Source organism: Bactrocera latifrons, unplaced genomic scaffold (assembly GCF_001853355.1).
Source record: "Bactrocera latifrons isolate USDA-ARS-PBARC rearing strain unplaced genomic scaffold, ASM185335v1 scaffold_11, whole genome shotgun sequence".
In the NCBI taxonomy this organism is placed as follows: Eukaryota; Metazoa; Arthropoda; class Insecta; order Diptera; family Tephritidae; genus Bactrocera; species Bactrocera latifrons.
This window is the reverse complement of record NW_017534519.1, coordinates 67,406-91,784: the sequence shown is the minus strand read 5'-3', so window position 1 is coordinate 91,784 and position 24,379 is coordinate 67,406. Positions and strand designations below refer to the sequence as shown.

At 38.4% G+C, this 24,379-nt stretch overlaps 1 protein-coding gene across 2 annotated transcripts in view; it reads right to left on the bottom strand.

Annotated features, from left to right (window-relative positions):
- Positions 1-15,968: 15,968 nt before the first annotated feature.
- The window catches only part of LOC108973107, a 30,264-nt gene continuing 21,853 nt past the window's right edge, over positions 15,969-24,379 (bottom strand). Inside the window, exon 5 of one of the 2 annotated variants that reach the window (XM_018940143.1) lies at positions 15,969-17,052. In XM_018940143.1, coding sequence (XP_018795688.1) covers positions 16,998-17,052 — 55 coding nt within the window. In that variant the 3' untranslated portion in view covers positions 15,969-16,997. Of the gene's footprint in view, positions 17,053-23,421; positions 24,022-24,379 lie in introns of those variants that run through there. The other variant, XM_018940134.1, reaches the window with a different exon arrangement.

Below are 24,379 nucleotides of genomic sequence, written 5' to 3'. Positions count from 1 at the left end.
ACACTCACCTCTCTGTCACCTGCTTCACTGCTGTCGTCGCCTTCTTCGCGCAGAGATAATCATTTATGTGCATGCTCCCGTTATGTGCAATGGCGTTGCCAAAATGTTTTATTGMTAGCGCTGCTATTCAACAGCACAGTGGTTTTGCTGCTTCCAACTCAGCCRGAAATTCCGTTAATTGCTTGCAACGACAAAGCGTGCAACCCTGCCATGCATCGCGCCCACATATGCAGTTGCAATTGCGCACATGACTGAACAACTCGAATGACAATATGCACACATACACAACTTTGCTGCGCTCTTTCTTCAATGCATGTGTTTACACATAACAGCATATAACGGTATGCATGTGGCAAGCAGTTTTTCGAGGTTCGGTGTGTGTGCCGCAAACTTCCTAATTGGTTTTTGGCATTTTCTGCATCAATTTCTTGTGCATCAGCCCCCACCTATGAACTCACACCAACACACGCAGCTGCAATCACACTGGCTGCATTATATTATTCGAATGACAGGCTTGCAACTTGTTTTGAGTGAATACAAGTGGCATCATGTGATTCTTTCCCGAATTCATCGTCATCGTATCGGCTTTAGCCTGCCAAACCGAATGAGGCAGTTATTTTTTCGTCCTCACAATGCATTTTTGTTGCTCTTCTTTGTATTATTGAATTCAAATGCACTCTCACTCTTTGATGAAAAGTAATTGAAGGAAATTTGCACGAACCAATAAATATGAATGGACTACGTTAGTTTGCCGGATATCGTAAAACCATTAATTCTTTTTACTAGTAAAAAGGCACTGTGTTAGACTTAAAAAGATGTAATTTTTTTAAGGATTTTTTTTTCGAAATGCCCAAAAATAAAACAACATATTTACATTGTTTTACGAAAATCCCATTCAATAAGTTTTCATCACTTTTAGTGATCCAAGTCAATTTGCAATGCAAAACCGTTTTAGGTCTTTATTTCACAGTCGTAGTTGTATAATGAAAACATCACTCTTTGAAAGTGTTATCTACCAACCAACTCATTATCGACACAGTTGAGCTATTAAAAATGATATTGTTTAAATGAGCTGAGCCTATCCGGTAAAAAACTGGCGACCCTGGTACTACTTACTACACAACACAAGGTATCACCGTATGGTAATAGCAAAAAAAATTCAACACACCAAAGCTCCTGGTTTGGATGGCATATCCAACACAGCTCAAAACCTCAACTGTTCGCTAAAATGTGCAACGCTTGCATAAAAGAAGGAGACAGCGTTTAGTTCTGCACSCGAAATCAAAGAAACCACCTGAAGGCCCTTCATCGTACCGACCTCTGTGAATGCTGGACATAATTAGGAAAGTGTACGAAAATATCGAAACAAACCTGCTGGAGTTAGCAGTCCATAAAGCCAGCGGACTATCAKAGAGACAATTCGGCTTTATAAAAAAGAGATCCACTATTGGCGTATTGCCWCTAGAAGAAGGCGTCGATACTGCGTAATGTGAAGTAAGTGGCAAAAGACGGAAAAGTGGCGTTCAACGCGGTAAAATGGGCACACATAATCAAGCCCTGGATAAAATACGCGCCCTTGAATACCTCAATACCATAATAACGGAACCCAAGGGTCAGTGTTAGGCCCACCATTATGGAATCTCATRTATGACGGGGTGCTAAGAAGACAGCAACCCACAGACGTGAAACTAGTGGCCAAACAATTAGCCGACCGTAGAAATAAATACAATGAGTGTTTAAATGCTTGAACGCCAACTGTGCTCTTCTGTGAGTCTGAAAGTGGCAGTGGACAGAAGTATTGAGCTCCTTACTTCACTCCCACTGATTTCTAAAGTATAATATTATGTCTCTCATAAAAAACGTTTTCATCTTCAAGGACTATCTGGARAACATATAATATGTAAATTGTTCGGACAAGAGGCTCAGTGGTACTTTTTTTAATTTAGTTTTAGTGTTTTTCTTTTTTTTGGTTCATTGATTGAAAGATCAGAAAGGCAGAAGGCACATRACGTAAGTAGAAATATTATTACTTCAAGATAGTTTCTTTCAGTATTTCCTGCTAGTTTAAACTCCCAATATTCCTAACTTTATTTATAGCGGAGCTTCACCAGCGAATACAATACTGATACTTTGTATTTGGCAGAATAGTTTGAACACATTCTCCACGCATATCAGCAATAATAATTTGTATACACAAACATCAACAATTACGCATACTAAACTACATTGCGAAGCTTCGGCTCTGATTTTCACTGCTTCGTTGCTTTACTTTGTTAACAAATGAGGACATTCTCTCTTAGCAYTTGGTTACAAAAACCAACTCTCTTTGCTCCCTTATACTTGCAACACCTTCGTTGGGTCATTACAGTTTTCCAATGTATACCTCATCCACATACTAACGGTACTCACTCGAGACGAACACATCTAGGTCAGTTATTTGCTTACCTTACTCGTTTGCCGATTTGAATAGAGGTCGTAATATCCCACTATGCTCTTTGTCTTTGCTGAATGGAAAGCGGAGTCGTGTTATGACTCAACTTTGCTCTCACGCGGCGTATAAGAGTACCTCAGCCATAGAGGGTAGTTTACTCTTTGAATTTTATAAATGTGAGACGGATAATACTTTAACTATTTATTTCTATCTTTGCAACATATGTCTGGTTGTAACGAGGTACGTGTCCACCCATCAATAAATTGTGGGTTCAAATCTCAAAAAAAGTGATATACTTTCTTTTTATTATGAATTTTATTCTTGCAACATGTTGCTGCAGATAGTAATGTTAATCGATATAGATATAGGGTTAAAACAAACGTACATACATGATCAGGAAGATGTGATGAGTTGAAGACCGAGTGACTGTCATCCGTCTGTCTTTCTGTCTATCCCAGTAAGTTGTAATTTGACTAAACCAGGTAATGCAGATGGACAGAAACGGACCATGGCCACGCTCATAAAAGGTCATTTATCGAAATCCCATAAATGATGAAAACTWCTAAAAGTGTTATGACTCAATGAATGACGCTTTTCAGAGACACTAAATCCAGCACCCGAGATGATACAACCAAGCTTTATAAGAGTTCATATTGAAARCATGTATCTCGTGACCGGCTCTACCAATTTGAATCAAATATAGTACARAGCATTATTTTGATATTCTGATGCTGCAGTGCAAAAATGGAAATAACAACCATGCCTACTTTCCACAATAAAATTAATCAAATCCAGCACCAGTGAATGCATCGAACTACCAACTGTACAAGCCTCACATACGAAATATCTGGACACTAGTTCCAAAAGTAATATGCTCTATGTTAAATATATTGTAAAGTAAGTTCTCGGCTTTCCTTCCTGCAAGTTGCAGCAGTATAAAATATTCGATAATACCCGAAATCAGTTAACCCTTCCTCATTTGTGTTTACCTTAACACTTATTGCATCGTCGTGTTTTTTTATGACTTGGGAATGACTTCCAAAACATCCACTAGAAAAATGCAAAAAATCATCCAAGTGAAGAACGCTCCACGCCGTTGTATGACAACTATCACTTGTTTAGGTAGTTGCGATGGCTCAAATGAAATTTTGTTTTGATCTTTTGGACGTTTGCTCCACAATAGCCAGATAAGACAAGTTCTAATATGTAAAAAACAGGATTAACCATTTTATAAAGTTACCTTAACATCTCTCTATTTAAAAGCTTTTTCAGCAACTGAGAATACGAGAAATCGAACTTGGTCTTTTCTTATTTCTTCATTTGTCTGTTATACCAGTATATCGTTTGGTGCCGGAGCCGGAGCCGCTGACCACTTGAACACTTGAACAATTTTTGAACTCACTTTTCTCTCGCCGGATATCAGCGAAGCGTTGCAACCGACATTTATTTCAAGACATTTTCCGATCTTCGGCTCTKTTATGATTTCTTCCAATGAAAAATAAATAATAATAAATCTTTAATCCAAATATCCTYATGACCTCATTCAACTTTCTTCAAACTGCAATCGTCAATCGCCGGCAAAGCCTCGTGTAATCTGCTTACAGCAAAAGCACGAATATCTGATGATACGAAAACTTATAAAATACACAAAAGCGGAGTGAAATGCGAAAGTGAAATGTCGAAGTGATGATTGCTGCAGATATTGTAATTTTATATGCAATCGCACTGCCATTATTCATTGAGCAGRTTGTGTGACATGTGTGTGTGTGCGTTGCAGCTTCAGAAGGTGGACTTCACTGCAGGTGTTCGCTCAMACTCAACCACCGTCCGCCGCATTCAMAATGCAGTCGGACTATTCTACAGCCACCATTGTGTKCACCTTAGGGGGYGTGAATGCTGACGTCGAAGTTCTTGCTCCACCCTGCCACCGACACCGTCGCCGTTAGTTCGCTTTCGCTCCAGGCAAATTCGCAAGCTCCACTGGAAATTCATTACCAACATATCGGTGAGTAACTCTGTATGCTGAAGCTATAAAAATGTTTAAGATGTTACCGTTTCAAGTACTTATGCACGACTGTACACACAGAGGCATCGCATGACGGCGGTCAGAATGGCAGCTCGACTGCACCGGATGTAGAGTTGAAAGATATTTGAGTGAGAATGAGTATGCCACCGTATCACCCTCTTGCGTATGGGGGCGTTGCAATTGCCACATTGTCAAATTGAAGGGCAGGCAATGCACCAACTGGCGGAGTAAAGAACTGTCCGGTGCCTTAAATGTCTGCCAGTTTGATTGACTGATGGWTTGACCAATTGGGTGGTGGTGGTCAATGATGGCCCTTGAATATGCATGATGCACACCAACAAGCGACATTCTTCAGTGAACAATATCACCTAACCAGGCGTGCAATGCAAACAGAAACAACATCGAAAGTATCAAAATCAACAAAAATGAAAATGAAAATGACATTGGCAAAGACGGATATGAGAGAGAGCAARCCAAAGGAGTATGCAACAATTGCAATAAAACGGGCCATCAGAGCATGTTGCATGCAACAGCCACAAATAGAACAATTCTTTGGGAGTACTTGTCGAAATTTTTCGAACCTACAAAAGAACCTACCAGACAGCTACGTCATGGAGGGGTTGAAGCAAGAAGAGCAGCAGCGATTGCAGCCGAACGTGTACATTGTGTGATTACGGTAAAAATTTAAGTCAGATATGAATGCAGCCCTGCTCTATGTTGCATACACAATTATCACCTGCGCTACTCAAGCGTATAACGCAGTACGTTTTGGCCACTGCTGCCTGTATGTATGTGTGGGTAAGTGAGCCTTCTGTGCCATGTTCGGCAGCTGCAACATCAAAAACGTGCAACAAGAATTTTATAATTTTCTAGGAATTCTTCCTTCAATTTGCATAAATCCTGCAATAGAAGTCATATGAATGCCACATCKTGGACTTCGCAGTGATAGCCATCACAGCTGATCACTCTCTGATTATGGTATGTCAATGGCTTTTCTTTCCTTTTCGAATTGACAAAGTGGAATTTTTTATTACTGAGAACACCAACACTTTTGCAAATTAAATGAAATTAAGATGGAAGCCATATTGGAATATTTTTTTTTTGTTTTTGTCTTTCAGTGAGATGAAAAAAATTTCCTCAACAAATATTAAAGTTAATTTTGTATAAGGAGAGTTCGTTAAATTGCTCATAGTTTTGAGAAATCTCTGAATTCGAATGTGCTCAATTAACTGAACTTCGTAAAAGCTTTTTGAAAATATATAACTTGTAAGTTATCTTGATATTTATGATTTAATAGTAGAGACTTGTTTTCTGTGATAGTTATAACGAAAAGTCTTCGGACCTCAAGAACATAACAAATAAGAAGAGCTGTTGGTATCCGACAGTCAAATTTAGTTTAATAAGTTGCTGTCAAATGAAGAAGCAATTTTAAACCTTAGAATAGTTATTGGAATCATTTCAAAAGTTATATGGTAATTTTGTATACACTTTTCCAGAMATAATTTCTCATTTTTGCGTGGGGTTATTAAATATTAGTTAAATGAAAGAATTTCGAACATGAAAGTGTATTTTTTGTATTATTATTATAATTTTTTTATTTTTATTTTTGTAAAAAAAGATATATAATAAATCTTACCCTCTCTGCTCCTGAAAGATTATTTATTGAGTCAGAACTATTTGATATTTGACTTTTGACCTTTGCCCCACGATAGACCAATATACAGTTGGCCATTAGTAAAACATTCTTTTCGAAGGGCAATCCCTACTAATTCGAAAGTTTGGCCTTGGGACTTGGAATTCTCGGCATATGAGATAGTTGACCAGCTGCTGAGCCGATTCATGTGGTGGCAGTCCAGTAGGGTTTTAATGAGTTTAAAAACTCTTGAGGATAATGGACATGGTCTTCGATATTAGTCACAGTGTCTATCGATTGACATATTTTTATTTCTGCGGAAAGTTTTTGAATAATTAAATCGTTTATTTCGTTGACACTATCATTCCTGGGTGACCCTAAAACACAACCAATGAAATTTCTTTTAGAGCAACTTCTCGATGTCAGGGATCTATTCAAATTTCTGAGCTCTCATATTCGTCCGTAATTTTATATTTTCAATCGACGTTCATTAGGGCAACGATATTAGGGTTGCTTTGATGATATCTGTTCGCGTACCTCTGTTAATCACAGGCAGAGTCTGTCGGAAACATCCAACAAATACAAAAGTTATCCCGCCCATGAGAGCAAAGGAGTTTCTAAGGGCTTTTAATGTTCTGTCCACATCCTCTATATGTGTTCATGGTGCATTCATCCCAGGCGTCTTGCAATAGTTAACTAAGAAGCCCAGTTTAGCGGATGCAACACATCGATTGCTGTTCAAGATTTATGGGTAACCAATAAACTGTTTTTTAATCCTTTGTTGATATTGAAGCAATTTCTAATTCTTCGCACTTGTTCTTCTTCATAGCTAACTGATTTTGGAGACACAGAAAGCACATGAGTTGTCGTAGCTAACTAAAAACAATTTCCCCGACTGTTTCAAAGTTTTCAAACGATTTTTAACTCTGCGATTATTAAACAACTTTCTCAGAAATATATTTTATTTATAATATTATATATATATATATATATATTTTATTAATATTATAATATTTTTTCAACTGAAAAGTACATATTTAATTTCTAAAGCATTTGAATGTTAATTAAATTAGGCTGACATKCTCGTGCATAGGTTTCGTTTCTTTCACTTTCAGAGGAAACCGTGAGAACAAAGCGGTTCAATTACATTTCAGGGAATTAGGTATTACACGCTTAGGCATTTTTAAGTACTTTGTTGCTGCATTACTGCTCACCGCTGTAATGCTTACCTCACAAAGCCTAAGCGGCTTCAGTGCCGTCATTCCCTACTGACGAGCACTTCAAAGCCAAGCGCTTTTTGTGCATCGTCTTTCGTTCCTAGTTATTAATGCCATCTTTAAGCTACTTTTTGCTTATTATGTTGTTTGCTGATCGTTATTGTTCACGAATGATTTCACAGCAGTTGCTGTGTGAATGGCAAAGGCAAAAAGAAACGGGAAAATGAAAATCATTGCATATGCCAAGGCGCTAGGTTCAAGCAGATTTCCATGGCACTCACATGTAAATAGATGGATTCTCCACTCATGCCTTCGCAATATCTTGTCGCTTTTCGGTTTTCGCTTTCCATACGCTTTTGTTTTTGATTACATCCCGACTTGCTCTTTGCTGTTGGCAAACAGGCAAACAAGCAAACGAATTTGAGAATTTGTGATTTTGCGATTTTTACATACGAATCGCATGCGAGCTCACCTCCGTCCGCTCAGCCGGTGTGATGTGGCGTGGCGTGGCGTGTGTGTGATTGTTTTTGTTTCCTGACATGCAGTGCTGCTGACTGCAATGGTTAAGTTATGCCGGAGGTTAAGTGGGGCAAGTGAAGCAGCAATTTTGTAAATCGCCATTTACGCACACGCTCGTTCGCAGACTTCCGCCATCTTTCTTGAAAGAAGTGACTATTTTTTCTTCATGGAATTGGAGTCAAACCTACAAAGAGTCAGCCATGAGTAAAGCGTTTCTGCCGCTTGAAGTGGGGCTCAGCCATTTCAGAAATCAACTTGATTTGCGCCGCTTGAGTGCACAATAATTGACTTTCATTCCGAAACACAAACCGAACTGATGGAACGTGGCATGCCTTTCACCAAGGTTGTGTGCTGCTTATTTACATACCTCAATTGGCATACGTCGTTTATCCTTTTCTGCTGTAATAGATTCACGAACTTCGTTTTATTTTCTTGCTTTGCTTTGGGTCAAGCACCATTTTCAATGGTGTATATGTTTCACCTATAAAATGTTCCGGAAATAGTTGCAGATTATATTAGTACAATACATTACTGTAATTTCTAGGCATAAGGAAGAGTTAAAAGTAAAATAATTGTAAACGGCTCTTTTTTCCACTGGGGTGAGGTGAGGAGCCATTAAAGACAGGTGGTGCAGATATGCGGAGCATTATCTGTTTTGGTTTGTAGCCTTCGCCCTTATTCGAACAGCGTCTTAAATTATCCTTACTTTTTCCAAATCTGCACTTTAACTTCMCTATGCAATCCGCTATTAGCCACTTACAAGTATTCATAGTCACAGGATTATCTGGTCCCAAAAGCCTCTCCATAACACTAACATACTTGTACCCCCGCTTAATTTGTGTTATGGACAGCATGGCAAGATTTTTAAAGAACATTTTAGTCTAATAAATATCCGCCGTAATAAAAGGAAAGAAGTAGAAATAAAAATGAAGCAAAAAATATAAAACTGGGTCCAATTACTGAGCTAAGAGCTCAATTGAAAAGGTTTCTGACAAAATTCGGATCATTTATTCAACCCCTTCAAGGGTGATGCATGGATTATAACAACCTTCTTTGTAGTGTGATTTATCCTTTGCTTAAAAATAGACCTCTGTTTCGGCGATCACTTCTACATTCAACGAAAATTTCCTCCTAGCGTGCATTCTTTTGAGATCTGAGAACAGAAGACAGCCACTATCCTTTCTTCCAACTTGCTGTTTTTCGGGGACTCGTCCTTCAAACGATTCATCAAAATACATACGTCATAATTTTACCAGCTGTTGCATTTTTCCACGCCTTGGGGCGTGTTCGTCGTATGCAGTCCACACGCTGCTCCGAGTCATCAACTCGTCGTTGTTTTTGGTCAAAAGTAAGCTCCCGCTGAAACCACTTTGCACAAATACTCTTTTTCTTCTTCTTCTCGTATCCAAATATTCGTGAAGTATATGCTGTTCTCCTTTAATAAATATCTTCAAAGTACGTGGTATCTCGAAAACCTTCACTTTACCATCATTCAAAATTATGTTGTGGGTTTTCTTGCTGTGTTCGTCCGGTAACAAACTCTTTTGAGCGTCCACATTGTTCAGGCTCTTCCTTGCTCAATTCAACACCTCTAAACTTTGCATATCAATCCTTTCTTGGGCAGTGCCTGAAAACTAGTCATCAAACCAAGCTTTTGCATCAACTCAATTTTTTCGCTTCACAAAACATCATTTTGTCAACACGCGAAATTCTTTCAAATCCATTTTTTAACAATAACAAAAGTTGCTTCACTCAAAATTATATAATTTACAAACTAATCATCTGACAGTTGTCAAATTTATACAAGCGTCTTTTGAAGGGCTAAAAAACAGATGATGTTAGCTTAGTGGACACCTAAAACTCTATCATTTATATTGAATTTAGAGGCAAGAATTTCATTTATGTTTGAATTTAAGCTTTTCTTCGAATGACATTCTCCAAACTGCACATTTCTATGACGTTTTCTGCTATATACACAATATCAAACTTTAAGCCAAGTGTCAAGATTTAGCTGACCAATTATCATTCCACAATTACGCCTCTGCCCACACGCACATACAAAACTGGGAATGAATGAAAACTGTTTCTACACAATATTGCATTTATTTCTATTCATGATTTTCGTTATTTTCTCCATCAATCTTTTTAACTTTTTTCTGAGTATTCACAACTCTTTGCATCGCATGCACCGATCCACCGACTTATAAGCAGAAATCCAAAATCATCAAATTTTTACTTTGATTTAGCAGATTGCCGATATTTGTGGTTTGGTGTTTTTGAAAATTTTTATAGCCATATTTTCAATTGAGTATTTCCTTTTGCTATTTTATTGATATGTCATGAAAGTAACCGCATTTTTGTATCAAGCGGTGATTTTTACAAGCGCTTGCTTTTGATTTTTACTTTTTGTTTAGCAAATTGCTTTCCGACCGCAAAGCGCAGCACAAAAGCGGCGCTTCATCGGTTTTTGGTCAAGCCGTTCAGCACACAATGGGGGCACCGCTGCCCACCGATACCGCCACCTACTAACGCAATTGTACATATTCACACACACACACACACACACACAGATATGTGTTTGTTATGCTGGCCGACATATATATTTAATAGACCGCAACCTTCGCAGCCTGTCGCAATTGTTCATGCTGCGGTTGACTGTGGCTTCTGAAGCGAAGGAATAATAATAAGAACAACAATAACTTCTAGTAATTCAAAAAGAGGTGGCAACAACTGCTTCTCGCAATGTGCTGCCAAAGAATAAATATTTGACCGCATGGGGAGCTATAAATATCAGCGATAGCGGAATGCAATTACGTAACAACAATGAAAGCGACGGCGATGCTGGGATTTGCTTGCCAACAGCACAGCTCAAAAGGGCCAATGAATGTGCGCCGGTGTGAGTGCTGCAGCACAATTGAGTCTACCAGTGGTGTCGCAGCAGTTGACATTGGCTGTGGCGGACTTCGTGAAGGTGAAACTGCCAAGCTGAGCAGCTCTCCGGCGGCCGAGCGTGTGTGCGTGCGAGTGGAGTGCAATGCGTGCCAAGCCAGGAGCTAGTGGTTGCGGAGGTCAGGGGTGTGTGCAGTGCTCGCAAACATTCCTTGGCAGCTTCGCACACAAAATGCGTTTACTTTCCAGCGCTATTTCTTGCTCAGCCAACACACGGATGAAGATAGAAACTGTTCGAATGCCAAGTGGTGGAAGTTAGAAATCTTTGCATTGCGCAGTTTATGCTTATAACGCACAAAGTTCAATGGCAAACATCATAAAGTATTATAAACGACACAATGGAATCAACAAACAATGCAGGCAGGGAGTTGCCGCTGCTCCCGCGTTCGTTTGGCAGAGCGGCACTGCTGCGCGTCGTCGCATTCGCAGATAAGCGTTGTAATAATGAATCCAAGTAAATAATTGAGCTTCGTAATGGTGAGTAGCACCATTTCGTTTCTTYGCTTTTGTCGTTATGTTCTCCATTCCGTTTTTATGGACTTCTAACTAACTGACTTGGTGCTGAGGAATTTGGCTACAGCCATTTCATGAATTCAGCGCCAAGCGAACAATAAGTTGCTTTCACACACATGTCAGACGGACATTCAGGCGATGAAAACAAAGCCCTGGCACACCACTGTTCTTAATATTCACTTACTCTGTYGTRCGCCAGACAAAATCAAATGTGYGCATTGCTTTTGAATTTTTGGGGTACTGATAATTCCATATTGCTACATGCACTGGCTCACTTTATTAGGTTGCTAACACTAGGGAGGACCCAAAAGTTTGATTAATCAGCATTCCATTGCAGCATTGAGTCAAACTGAAGCAATAATATGTAGAAATGTTACAAAAACTTTTAATAATGTCAAACAAATTCTTTATATWATAATTCAAGTTTAAGCTACTAATAAATCGATTGAGTATGATTTCAATAAGAATTTGAAGAAAARAATTTGTATACTCATTTCCTCAAAAAAAAAGTTAGCGACGACGTTAATGTTTGTAGGGCGTGTGGTTTTACATATTTTTATGCACATTGGCGAATTGTTACTCATACGCCCTGTCGACAATATGATAATGAGCTTTTAGGCGCGCATATTACATTCGCCTATCYGTCTGTATTCCTGCAGGTTTTCGTCAGTGCGCGCACCAATTGCCGACTATCGCTGAGCGTTGCGTACATTCGTTTGTTCGAAAACCGTAATCATAAAATAAAGTSCATAGACATAGTCGCTGCTGCTGTTTGAAAGCAGCCGCTTCGGTCTACCAACACCACAACAGCACACATTTATCACGCATTTAGCGTTGCTAAGTTGTCAACGCGGCCGGTTCGAAGTTATTTATGTGTTTTTCTCGGCTTCGRAAAAGCTGTACACAGGTAAACGAAATGTTAGACTTTAAACGGCATATATCCAAATATGAAATGTACATTGAAATGATTGCAGCGATGAGGGATTCAAACACGTGTACCGTTAAAATCGTCGGGCATTTTTCTTTGGTTTGGGGGATATTTCACTGCGGACATTCGTCATTAAGCCAAATTTGTTTCAAACTTTTTTTTTTTTTGTTAAATGTATAGTATACCAAAATTGATTTTAAATAAGTCAATATTTTTGAAAGGCCCTGTAAAATAGTCCCCGTTCTAATATCCTCCAGTTTTATTCGGCAACCTGAAGAAAAAAGTGGCAATGTTCTCAGGCTTCATGGGATCGAGTCTCTTAAAATAATGTTTATGTCTCCGAAGTCTACTATAAGTACTCGTATTACTATGGTCCCATTTATAATTGGATCTTGTCATAGTCGTCTTGGAAACAAGTCTCCCACGCACTATATACCTCATTCACGTTACACCAATTACTTGACTAACGACGTGCCAACACATTGTGCTATTTCTGCAGCAGCAATTACCTCATCAATAGCCATATGGACTTCGCATGCCACACTTTCTGCTCCACAAATAAAAGAACCGACAACATGGCATTGGCGATATGATGTTGTTGTGGTTTCGGTGCAACATCGGTGCTACCAATCACTTAGCCATGCATTTGCACAGAGAATGCGGCATGTTGCATTCGCCTGTGGTTGGCATAACAGCAACAACATGACGCACGCACAGCGCAACATGCGCACCCCTATGGGTTGGCTAGCTATACAGGCCTTTGTGTGAGTGTGTGTGTTAGATCAAAATACATTTTTTAAGCACTGGATGTACTCGTACATTAGCCRGACCGTTATGTGGGAGCATGACGCTGAGCTGCAGTCCAAAGGGGGAGAGAGACGGAAGATAYGGTGGCAACCTCTGCATACATATAGGCGCCTGGGCATCATTACGACTCATCCGTTTGCAAAAACAAGTGTACAGCACGGCAACGGGGAAGCAAAAGAAATTGCCAAATAAATTCCGAGGCACACATGTTAATGTTGCTGCAAGTATAATTTTCTCTTTAGCCTGCTTTCACTTGGTTGTTTGATTTTGTTGTTGCATAACTGTTTACTTGTCTTGTTGCGACTGCTATCGGCATTATTGGCGGCACTGCTACTCCAACCAACATTATGGTTGCTCTATGCATTATTGTAAATTTGCCACTGTTGGTGTTGTTGTGCCCACATTTTCACAAACAAGTGACACWGGCATGTCGATCGGAATGACCGGCGCATATTCGCATCATGTTCGGCGCTTCCTTTGTTTCGCTTTGTTTTGATTTTGCTACTTCTCTACACGTGCTAGTTTGTTGTTGTTGCCGCTGCTGTTGTAGTCGTATTTATGCCATCAATAGGACACAGTGCGGTTTTTAGCATACATGGGAGAGCAAATAAAGGCAAATTAGACCAGTAGGTGCGGACAAAAATWGCATGCAACAACAACAACAGCATGACAGCTACAGTGGCAACAGCGTTTACATCAGCAACAACAGTAGTAACAGTAACAACTGCAACTTCACATTTSATGGTGGACATTTTATCGACATTGCCAACATCAATGCCGCAACAATGAGTGCAACAAAAATCACAATAATAATAGACACAACCATGACAATAACGACGATAAGGCCGATCACAAGGTCTATATGTATGGCAACAATGCATTCGTTGTTACGCTCACTCAAAGAAATATTTTTTAAATAATCTAGACGGTCTCTATTTTCAACACAATTTGTCCTTTTGCATCAATTGTTGAAGCTCTTTTTCATTTGATACGGGAAAAAGAATCTCGCTTTAAAAAATTTGTTCTAGGCCCAGCTCATAAATGTAGACTTCAGTTTTTTTTTTTTATGGTGATATGAACTAGGAAGGCTTTTGTAGGAGCTTTGGCCATTATTGAACAGTTAGTAGTCTATAACGCAAAAATTGACGGGAAATTTTAAAATTCGAAAAGGAGAGGAAGGGCTTTGGCATACATCTCTCTTAGCTCTTCTGTTGAAAGATATAGCGAAAGAAACAAAATATGTTCAAAACTCTTTATAATTATTATAGGACAWAGAAAGAGTACAGTCTCTTTTTTAAGGCAAAGCATTTTGTCCATTTGATTTCCAGTGTTCTATTATATGCCCTGAAAAACAAATACTTCTCAAGAGAGATGCTCCAACACTAAGAATATATATGAGATTAACAAATCTATCGKTTTTCTAGAATACATTAAATATTATGCTGCGATGTAATCCGCTGAGTGTAGAAAATTATTCTAAATTTTTTTCAGTGTTCCTAGTCGCCGTCAATTAAGTATATCATGATATCATTGTCATAGCAATTATTGAATAGCAACAATGGCACTCCGATCTATTAGCTTTGTTCATCTAAGCAAACAAAGACTGCAACTAGACCCGCATTCATAAGCCCCTACAGCACAATAAGTTTGTGCATCAAGTGTTTACTTCCATTATTTTAAGATACCAACAGTTATTATTTGCCTTTTCATGCCGTGGCTTTATCGTGTGCACCCATGAGGCGAAAGCAAATTTCTCGTATGTTTTTAACTATCATTCGATAACTTGTGCCTGTTAAGACCACTAAAACAATTCATTCATTCGCATTCACAATTGCCATTTGTTATTTATACTCTTTTTGAGTAATTTCTCTGACGTTGGCCTTGAAATTTATTACAATAACCTTATTTTATTTCCACTGTGCAAATTGTCACCAAATGCAGGTGGCTGATACTACTGCTTACTGGCGATTCATTGATCCGCGATCGAGGTTGCTGGTCGTCATCYGATCATTTTCCTCATGCCACGTTAATATGCTATATATAACATAAAATATCTCATATACCTTTTAGGAAATTGACTCTATCTTTATCTTCATTTCGGTATTTYTATTAACAGAAGAGGATATACTAAGTTTGCCACGAAACTTGTAACAGTGAAAAGGAGCCGTCTATCTGTTTATCCATCTGCCTTTATATCCATGAACTAGTCCCTCAGTTTTAAAGTATCGGTGTGAAGTTTTGCACCAGTTAGTCGGAATAAAGTTCTTGTTTGGAGAGCTTTTTCAGTCTCTGCAGAAATGGTTTATATCAAATCACTATAGTTTCAAGCAATTTTAATGTGTTCCGATTGATCTTATTAAATTGATTAAACTTTATTTGATAGTTCTAGATATACATATACATACCTTCTTCTTGTAGAATGATAGTAGTAAACTTCAAACATTTCTCGCAGAACAACTGAGCAATTCCAATCGGCAGCAACACGCAGTCGCCTTTTACAAGTATAATGAGGGAATGATTTTAGAAACTTAAACATTTATGTTTATATAATGGTAATTTTAGATATTTAGATAGAAAATAATGGCGCGAATGGWTCCAAGGCCTTTCAGCCTGCTTCTACAAATTGCTGGGTCAATCAAGAATAAGATGTTCTAGAGCATCTCTAAATCTTGCTATGTTGTAACCTCCCAATAGTTGCTTGGCGTGGCGCATTTCTGTTGCKTGCTGCCAGTCTCGTTCTTTCCCACTTTCTGCTCCRTATCCATAACTGATATTTCAAGGGATTTAAACAAATTTTCGAGAACTAAAACAACTATTTATTAGTCGTACCTTAAAGGCCCTCCCAGCTGTGGGAAAATTGTTTAAAAGTTTCGCTCRCTCAGTTACTCTCTCACCTTTGGTATTCATTAGCCGAATGTAGAAATTTAATTTTATGTGTTTATAAATTGTTTTCGCATTTATTCTCGATTTATTCATAACTTAAATACGAAATACTAAATTATATTGACTCTGTTGCACTGATCCTGCCATTTATCAACACTTAAGAGTACATACTATAAGTATACATTAATGTACAATACAATACAATTTATACAGATTATATACCATATATACAAATATATATAGATGTGTGTGTATTAGAACGCTTATTTGCTATTTAAAGTATGTGTGGTGTGGGTGAGTGTGTGCGCACACGCTTTATCTAACAGAATTTGGGAATTTGAGCATTTATTAGTACGTGACCGTTAGATTTGAGCTTCGCACTCGCTGTGCTGGCAAGTGGGTGTGTGCGGTGTGTGTGCGGTGCTTGTGCATTTGAACCGAATGCAGTTGGAGGGTGTGATTTTAATTAATAAATTAACATGCTGCTATCAAAGTATTAGCAATAAATATCGGAAAGCTGGATGTGGTGTGGCTAATGACAAATTAAATGCGATCGTTTATTGCTCTGCTTATTATTGCATTTACATACACAGACGCACTTAAGCGCATGAACACACAAGCGTGAGCTCATACGCATTAACGGTGGACCCCACACACCCACACCCACACACACAATTGTAGTATGAGTTCCGGCCTACTGGCTCTCCACTTTGGCAGACTGAATTGGAGCGAAGCTTCTTTGTGCATTTTATTTGTCTCAGTGACGTCAATTTAAATGGAAATTCTTTGCGGAGAATTGTGGTAACGAATTTGTTGTCCGCTGCTGTTATKGTTGTAACTCAGTCTTAGAAGCGTGTGACTTTGTGTTGATTGCGAAGCGCCCATGAGTTCGCTTCTGTGTTTGTGTTTGTTAATTTCGCTGCATTTCTAAATGGTCTACGTTTTTTGGTAATGCTATCTTTCCCTCCCACACATACATTTTCGTCTTCCACTTTCGTACTTCCTTCGTTGCGAGTCCGTTACTTTGCAGTTAATCTCTTTTGGTCGTCACCGAGCACAGCCTCACCCGCCCGAAGGCCGCTTTGGACTCTTTAATAGCCCAATTTTTTTAGAGCCTTCAGATCTACATCACCATAGTAATCCTCGCTATAAAAATGTGGAAAGAAAACATTGAATAAACAAAGGGGAAACGATTTTATTCTTTATTATCTTGGCCTTTTTTTTTTTTCTCTGTTTTTTCATTTGTGGCTATTTTTTCACTTCTGACCATTTCTTTGTTGATTCGCTTTAATTAGTTTAATTTAATTTTTATTTGCTGGCATAGAATTTTTCATTTTGCTTGACTTTAATTGCACTTTCCGTTAGTGGTTTGAATCCGTTACTTAGTACTTTTTTGGTTTCATACGCATCTCATGCGCTTACAGACTATCTTTGCTTTGTATATAGACATTGTGTTTTAAAAATATTAACAAAATTACAAMAAAATACACACAACTACACAAAGTTACAAATACTAATGAATATTTATTAGTTACAAAGGAATTATGGAAAGGATATTCGTTTTGATTAGAGTAATAAAGAAATTTTAGGAATAAAAGCTTTGCTAAAAAGCAAACARTTTTGGCTTAGTCATAATGCTAGGAGTATTAAAGACAATACGTTCTGTGGCCTGCAAATACGTGAAGATTTTGATTCTGGACTGGAAATAGCAACAGCTTATACACTCCTCTTAACAATTTCCAGAAAGTCACAAAATGACCAAGGTTGCTCTGAAAACCTTTAGTTCTTGAGGAGGAAGGAAATGAGGGAATTAAATCTTGAAAAAGAATCTTTCAAAATAGGTGTCAAAGGATTAAGAGGTTAACTGGGATAAGGGGTTTMAAAAAAATTACATTTATCATATTAAATTTTACAATATCTCTAGAATATTATTCTAACTTTTTAAATTGATCCGGGTAATAGTTTCGGAGATAYAGCCCCGAGAACTTTTGTGGTCGAGGCTAGCTGGCTAAGTGCGCCGTCTTAAAACGCGTTTTTCTCGAAAATGTGTTTTTGAAGTCGGTTGGCAAGATTTCTCAAAAACTACTCAACCGATCTTCATGAAATTTTACACAGGTCTTAATATCTAATTCTTACCGAGGAAACCTATGTAACCCCTTAGCCTATTTTAGAGTTAACCTCGTTGAATGAAATTGAAAATGAAAACTGAACTTCTAAAGTAAACAGATAGAGTAAATTGAACAAAACCCCACATAATCATGTTTCTTACAAACCAGCTGTTTCTCGAAAATCGAAAAATTCTCACTGCAATAAATGTTAAAGGGACAAAGAAGAGCGAATGCTTAGCAAACCTATAATTCGTTGGCAAACAGTGTGGTGAAGGCAAGCCAATTTACCTAGTACTTAAAATGGCTGAAATAATACTGTCATAGTTTGCTGTTGCTTTATATAATGCACAACAATGTTATCGTTGAACACGTGACGCATATGTTTCACTACATTCTACTATGACAAGCGCAAGAGGAATCTCGACGAGACCTAAGCTCAGAGAAGAAGAAAAAAGTAAACATATCAGGAGGACTAATACGAGGTAGGTGTAAGAAGTCGGAGCAAAAGTTTGAAATTTATGAAACAAAATCACAGAGTGTCATACAGAAAGAAGTCCAGCCCATAACTCAAAGTTTCTGAAGCTTTCAGACTGAGGGACTGCGATCTGTCAATACACAAATTTCCATATACATATTTCAGTAAATGGTCATACGGGATATAGAAACTGAACTGGCTAACTGACTGTGACAAATGATTTYCATATCTTACTCTCCTTTTTGCTTAGAATGGAATGAAAAMAATTTCTTCTTCTTAATTGTCGTAGCCACCGCTWACGTGAKTAAAGCCGAGTTATCAACAGCGCRCCAGTTCTTCTTCACCTGGTCCTTCCAACGGAGWGRAGGTCTTCCTCWTCTTTTGCTTCCCCCGGCAGGTACAGTGTCGAATACTTTCAAAGCTGGAKTGTTTTCATCCATTCGGACAACATGACCTAGCCAGCGTAGTTGTGTCTCTAGTTCGCTGAACTCTGTCAATGTCGTCATATATCTCATACAGCTCATATTTCATATTTCACTTCAAGTACAACAAAACCTTAAGGCAGTGCTTTTCCTACAGGGCGCCAGCAGGTCGGGCAACAAAATTGTCAAGCGCAAAATATATTAAATAAAATTCAATTAAATTAAATTGACCAAAGCGAGACCGTCTTGTTGCGAACGCAGTAAAGAGAGCGCTTGGCGCAAGACTTCACAATAGCAACAACAACRGTTGTTATAACAAAACTAACGGTAAACGAATGAAAGCAGATTTTCTCTGAAAATATGAGTAAGCAAGAGCAGCAACAAAACAAAAAGCTGCTTGTTGTTGCTTTCACTCGCCAGCGACTTCGCAGATTGACTATGAAGCGCTCCAAGGACATGGGTTGCAAGCGCGCACACACACACACAAGCAAACATATGTGTAGATAGGGCGCTTCTAGTCGCTAAAGCYAACATGACAGCCGTATAAAGTTGGCGCTGAAGATTTCAGCTGTCAGAGTGGACGTAACGGAGCCTTGAAAACGTGCACATGAAATCCCTTTCAGGYCAAACTGGCTGTTGGCTCATTTGTTGTTATTGTTGCTTAGTTGTGTTTGTTGTTGTTCGGTATGTTTGTGCTGATTTGTAGTCAGCTTTGTGGAATTAGCTGGATATTTTTCTCTGACTTTGACATTTCTTGTCTTCTTTTTTTATTAAAACAGCGAGTGTCTGTGCACATCGATGAACAACATGTTGACTTTAGGTGGAAGTACATGAATATTAACAAATAGAATGCACGTTCACAGTATGTGAGTCCAGTGCGCCTCATGATAATTTAGAAAATACTGAAAACATTATGGCTTTATTTCGAACCTTGATGGATTTTAGTGAGAAGTTTTTATGAATGTTGGCGTTTTCTCGGGATTCGTGTTTGTGACTCAAGCATTTGGATCACCATAAYTCCTCTGACAGTTTTATTGAAAATGTTGCGAAAGTGTTTCTGCAAGTCTATCTTACTGAGAACGCAAGCATTTTAGAGGCTCTCGGTCATGAAAGAGTAGTGAGTATCGAAGTAATACAACACTAGTCGCTCTGGKGAGTCATTCATGTCCCCAATATTGTATAGTCTTTCGACAACTCTTAAGAATCTCTCATTTTATTTAGGCGCCAAGTTGAATGGATAAAATGGAAATTGTTGGAAGACTCAAGATGACCAATGACGTGGTCTGAGCCTAAAGATCCCCTACAAAGGCCTACAATATGTGAGCCGGTAAATCTATGTCCCCTTGTGATCTGCACCTAATTTCTCTTTGTATTGCTATTCCCAGGCTAAGATAATAGGTTTTGTGCACTTTGCTAACACAATTAAAAATAATTAATGTCAAAAGTGGTCAGATAAATTTGGACTTTGCGGCCATCTCTGTGTATTCAATGTTTTGCACACATTTGCCATTTTGGCATTTGCTGCGACGTTCGTTTTTTGTGGAATTCTTTGTTCGACTGTTTTTAGCGTYGCCGAAAGTAGAGAACACATTCTCCTTGTTCTCGTGGCTAAATTATGTTAGTGCGCAAGAAATTGCGTGCAATTACACTTTGTCTGCGTTTATTCACGCAGCGTTCTTCTTTGTACTTGCGCAGAGCCATTTTTTCGTTGCGACTTGCTGCATGGCCATCTATCCCCGCACCGTTCACGAACCCATACACGCGGGGTTTGCCATTTTTTCTGGTCAAATCTGCTAATAACTGTACGAGCTAAACACACCAGCCAGTTTYGCCACATTAGCCTCACAACTACTCCACCGACCAGTCAACTAAGCAACTGGCAAGCCACCGGCTCAACCGTCGCCAGCCACCGACAACAGACCGACAATAAATGCATTGCAAATAGAAGAATGTGGTTACACTTTGCTGCTTTCCTGTCGACAGCTGCCCTCCCCCGCTCGCCACTCTCGCCCCTGCTTATTTGCATGCGAACACACAAAGCGAATTTAACTTTTAATTGTGACTAAACATAAACACTTTTTAACCTCATTCGCAGTCCTTTGCAAATGCCATGCTCCCGCTCCGGCTCCAGCCCGGTCCACCTGCATGTGTGCGTGCGTGTGTGTGTGTGGCTGTGTTGCCATTTGTGTTTCTGTTGTTCGTGTGTCACTTTACTTTGAGCTTTATGCTTAGCGCAATGCGTTTTTCGCCTTTGCTCACACACACACWCAYGCGCACGCAACAACGGTTGTTTGTTGTTTTGGTTTTGTGTGTTGTWGATGCGATGCGATGCCGGTGCTTTTATTTGTGCAGTTGTTTACTACACTTTATAATAGTTCGGTGCCTTAACAGCGCTGCGTCGCCTGTGGTTTTCATGCCTCATGACTTTTTATTGCGTCAACATTAACTTTCTATTAACTTAAGCATCAGGCAAAAGTGCAATCAGATTTCAGGCTGCTCTCAGCCTTTAGCTTTTTACACATTTCTCGTGCTTTCTCTTTTTGTCGAAAAGYACACAAATGTTTATTTAAGTAATGCAGGGTAATTGTGATTACTTTCAGCTGTGGAAACTAACTGCAGGTTTGCATTTATTACTTTTCATCTAGCTTGGCAGCTTCAGAGCCAGGCATAGCGGTTAAGCACACTACCGCAGCACATACGTACACACAACAGAGCATGTTTTGAAAAAATCTGAGAGAACATTTCGTTTATGAATTTATTTATTCTGTAAYATTTTATTACTAAACCGTTTAGCTGTTGATCAATGTTGTTCGGAGGAAATGTGAATCCGCTTTAACTCTCTCATTTCAGCGAAAGGTAGATCCCTTAATTTAATTAAAACTACACAATCCTCATACTTTTCTTTCAGTTATTAGCAAAAGCCATAGATTTGTAAGGTTAAATAAGGGAACATTTCTTAGATAATATATGGTGCTATCTTAATATSAATGTAATGAAAAATGTTACCATTTTCTTGCCTTATCCAAGGCCGAGGGGTGAAACTAAGGGTATGTGGAACAACTGTATGCGCGGCGACAGATACATTGGCATACCGTTGGGCCGAAGATGATGAACCCACTCGACATCCAAAAGAGGCCGTAATCGACGGAAATGAATTTGGATGACCACGAATTAGAGTTTTCAAGATATCTCAGACTAAATAAATATTAAACGAACATACATTGGGGCAAGCGGCCGGATAAATGATATTTCAAAAAATGTGTTTTGCTAAGTTGGTAGGACTGTCCTTAAGGGCTACCATGGGTTTACTAAATTTTCAAGTTCGGAGATACAGAATCGCGATCTGGTGCRCTCKAGGCTAGCTAGRCTAAGTGCGCCGCCTTTAACGTCTTTTCTCGAAACTGATTTTGAAGTCGGTTGGCAAGATTTCTTGAGAACTACTCAACCGATGTTCATAAAATGTTGGATGAAGTTTTTTTTTACAAATATTTGAAAAGGAAAAAATTWAAAAAATAAATTTAATTTTAATAAAAACGAGAGCACACAAGTGGTATAATGCCTTTAAAGACGGTCGACATATCGTTGAACTCGTTCCGTATGACCTTCGACCTCATCAACCGAAAAAAAGTTTTAAAACAGTGARAGATATGAGCCCTTAATCTGTTTGTAGGAATAATAATATGTAAGTAAAGTCCATACTTGTGTTACCATATACTTCACCAAAGAGAAAATATTTCATATATTGTATTGTTAAAAAGCAGTTACAAATAAACACAAAATTAATCACAGTTTTAGAAAAATGGACGGGTTAGAGACAATTTCAAGAACATACGTTTAAACATAAATACACATATAATTAGAAAATATTGACAGAAATGATCCAGGATTTCGTTTGAAAATTTCTGACCAAATGTTAGACAGTAACTACAAGTGGGATGGAATATCTGAGGTGAAGACTTTGAAGTATGTAGAGACAAGTGTCTGAGAAGGGTGAAATTATTGTATTTTTTTTTTAATTTTTTTTCTTGTTTGGAAGAGAGGTACAGTGTTCGAGTGTCGCATTTATGTACAAAATCTTTGGAGAGTAGAAATGATCGTTAATTCGTTAATATTTTCCGGAGCTGAGAAGTTATTTAAAACGACTGAGCTATTTATGGGGAGAAATTTTATCTTTACAGGGCTGCTTAGGCATACGTATTTACAGTCATGCTACTTTTTCTTTATTTACAGACTGAAAGAGAAATTTCAAACAAGCTTTGGCGACTGAGGGCCTGCGCAGCTAAATGTTTCATTACCTTTGTTCAATTACCATTCTAGATGAAAACAGAAGTTGTATTTTATTAATTTTTTTTTTATTTTGGGTTTTTCATTATTTTTCTTTTCTCTTTATATAATAAAATTATAAACTTACAATCAATAATCACTTAAACGTACAAAATCTCTAAAATTAACGCGACAATTTCAGATTACACTCAACTTTTCTTATTAATGTATCTTTTGTTATTTCACCTTCAGCGATTTAATTTCACCGGCCAAGTCATTATTCCTCCAAACTGAAGTGATATCTTTAAAAGCTCAGCATTTCTCCCTCAGAAAGAGWGAGACGCTTCCCGATTTTTAACTTTTCTTTCCCTCTTTTGAATTGTTTTGTAAACCATGAATACTATTTTGGGATTTTCCACACAAAAATGGAGTTTCTATATAAATAAAGTGAATGTTTCAAAGCTTGTTCATGATTTCGGTATGAAAATCGCTTCTGAAAGGGCAGCAGCTGTCTCAAAGAGAAATGTAGCTGCCCATTGGTGAGATAGCGAAACAAATTTTGTAGGAGGAAAGGTACAGTCGAATGCTTCGGCGCATCGCTGTGTGGAAGTATTTATGAAGTACAAGGTGAATATACATCTCTTTTGTGTGTGTATGTGTGAGAAAGTGGGGACAAAGTCAGAGTTTCACGAAAATTGCGTGGAAGAGATTTTTTAGAGTTTTTTAGGAGGAAGCAGCGGCTGCTTTGGTTTTTGATGCGTTCTTTGTGCGACCTTCGCTATTCAATCCAGCTAAGAGTTCACTTTTGCGGATGCTCTTCAAGTCCAAATCACCGTAGTAGTCTTCGCTGTAATTGTATAATGTGGAGATGGTAGAAAAGGTAAAACGGGTTAGAGGATATCTTGCGAATCGCAAACTTAAAAAATATGTTGTGTGTAGGGAAGCTGAGTCGTGCAAAGTCTTATGAGTAAAGGAATGCAAGGAAACAAATAATGTAAGTGCAGTTKAATAGAGCACCTCCTAGGTTGTAGACCACTGAAAGCCTCTTTAAAATAAGTTAGGCGGATATAAAAAGTCAGGGGATAGTGTTTGAAAGTTAGTAAATAAATTGAAAGGAAAATCGTTAATGTTGTTAGTAAGTACCAAAATACTGGAAATTATTAGCCTCAATACATGCAAACAGAGCCGAAAAATAACATTAGCTT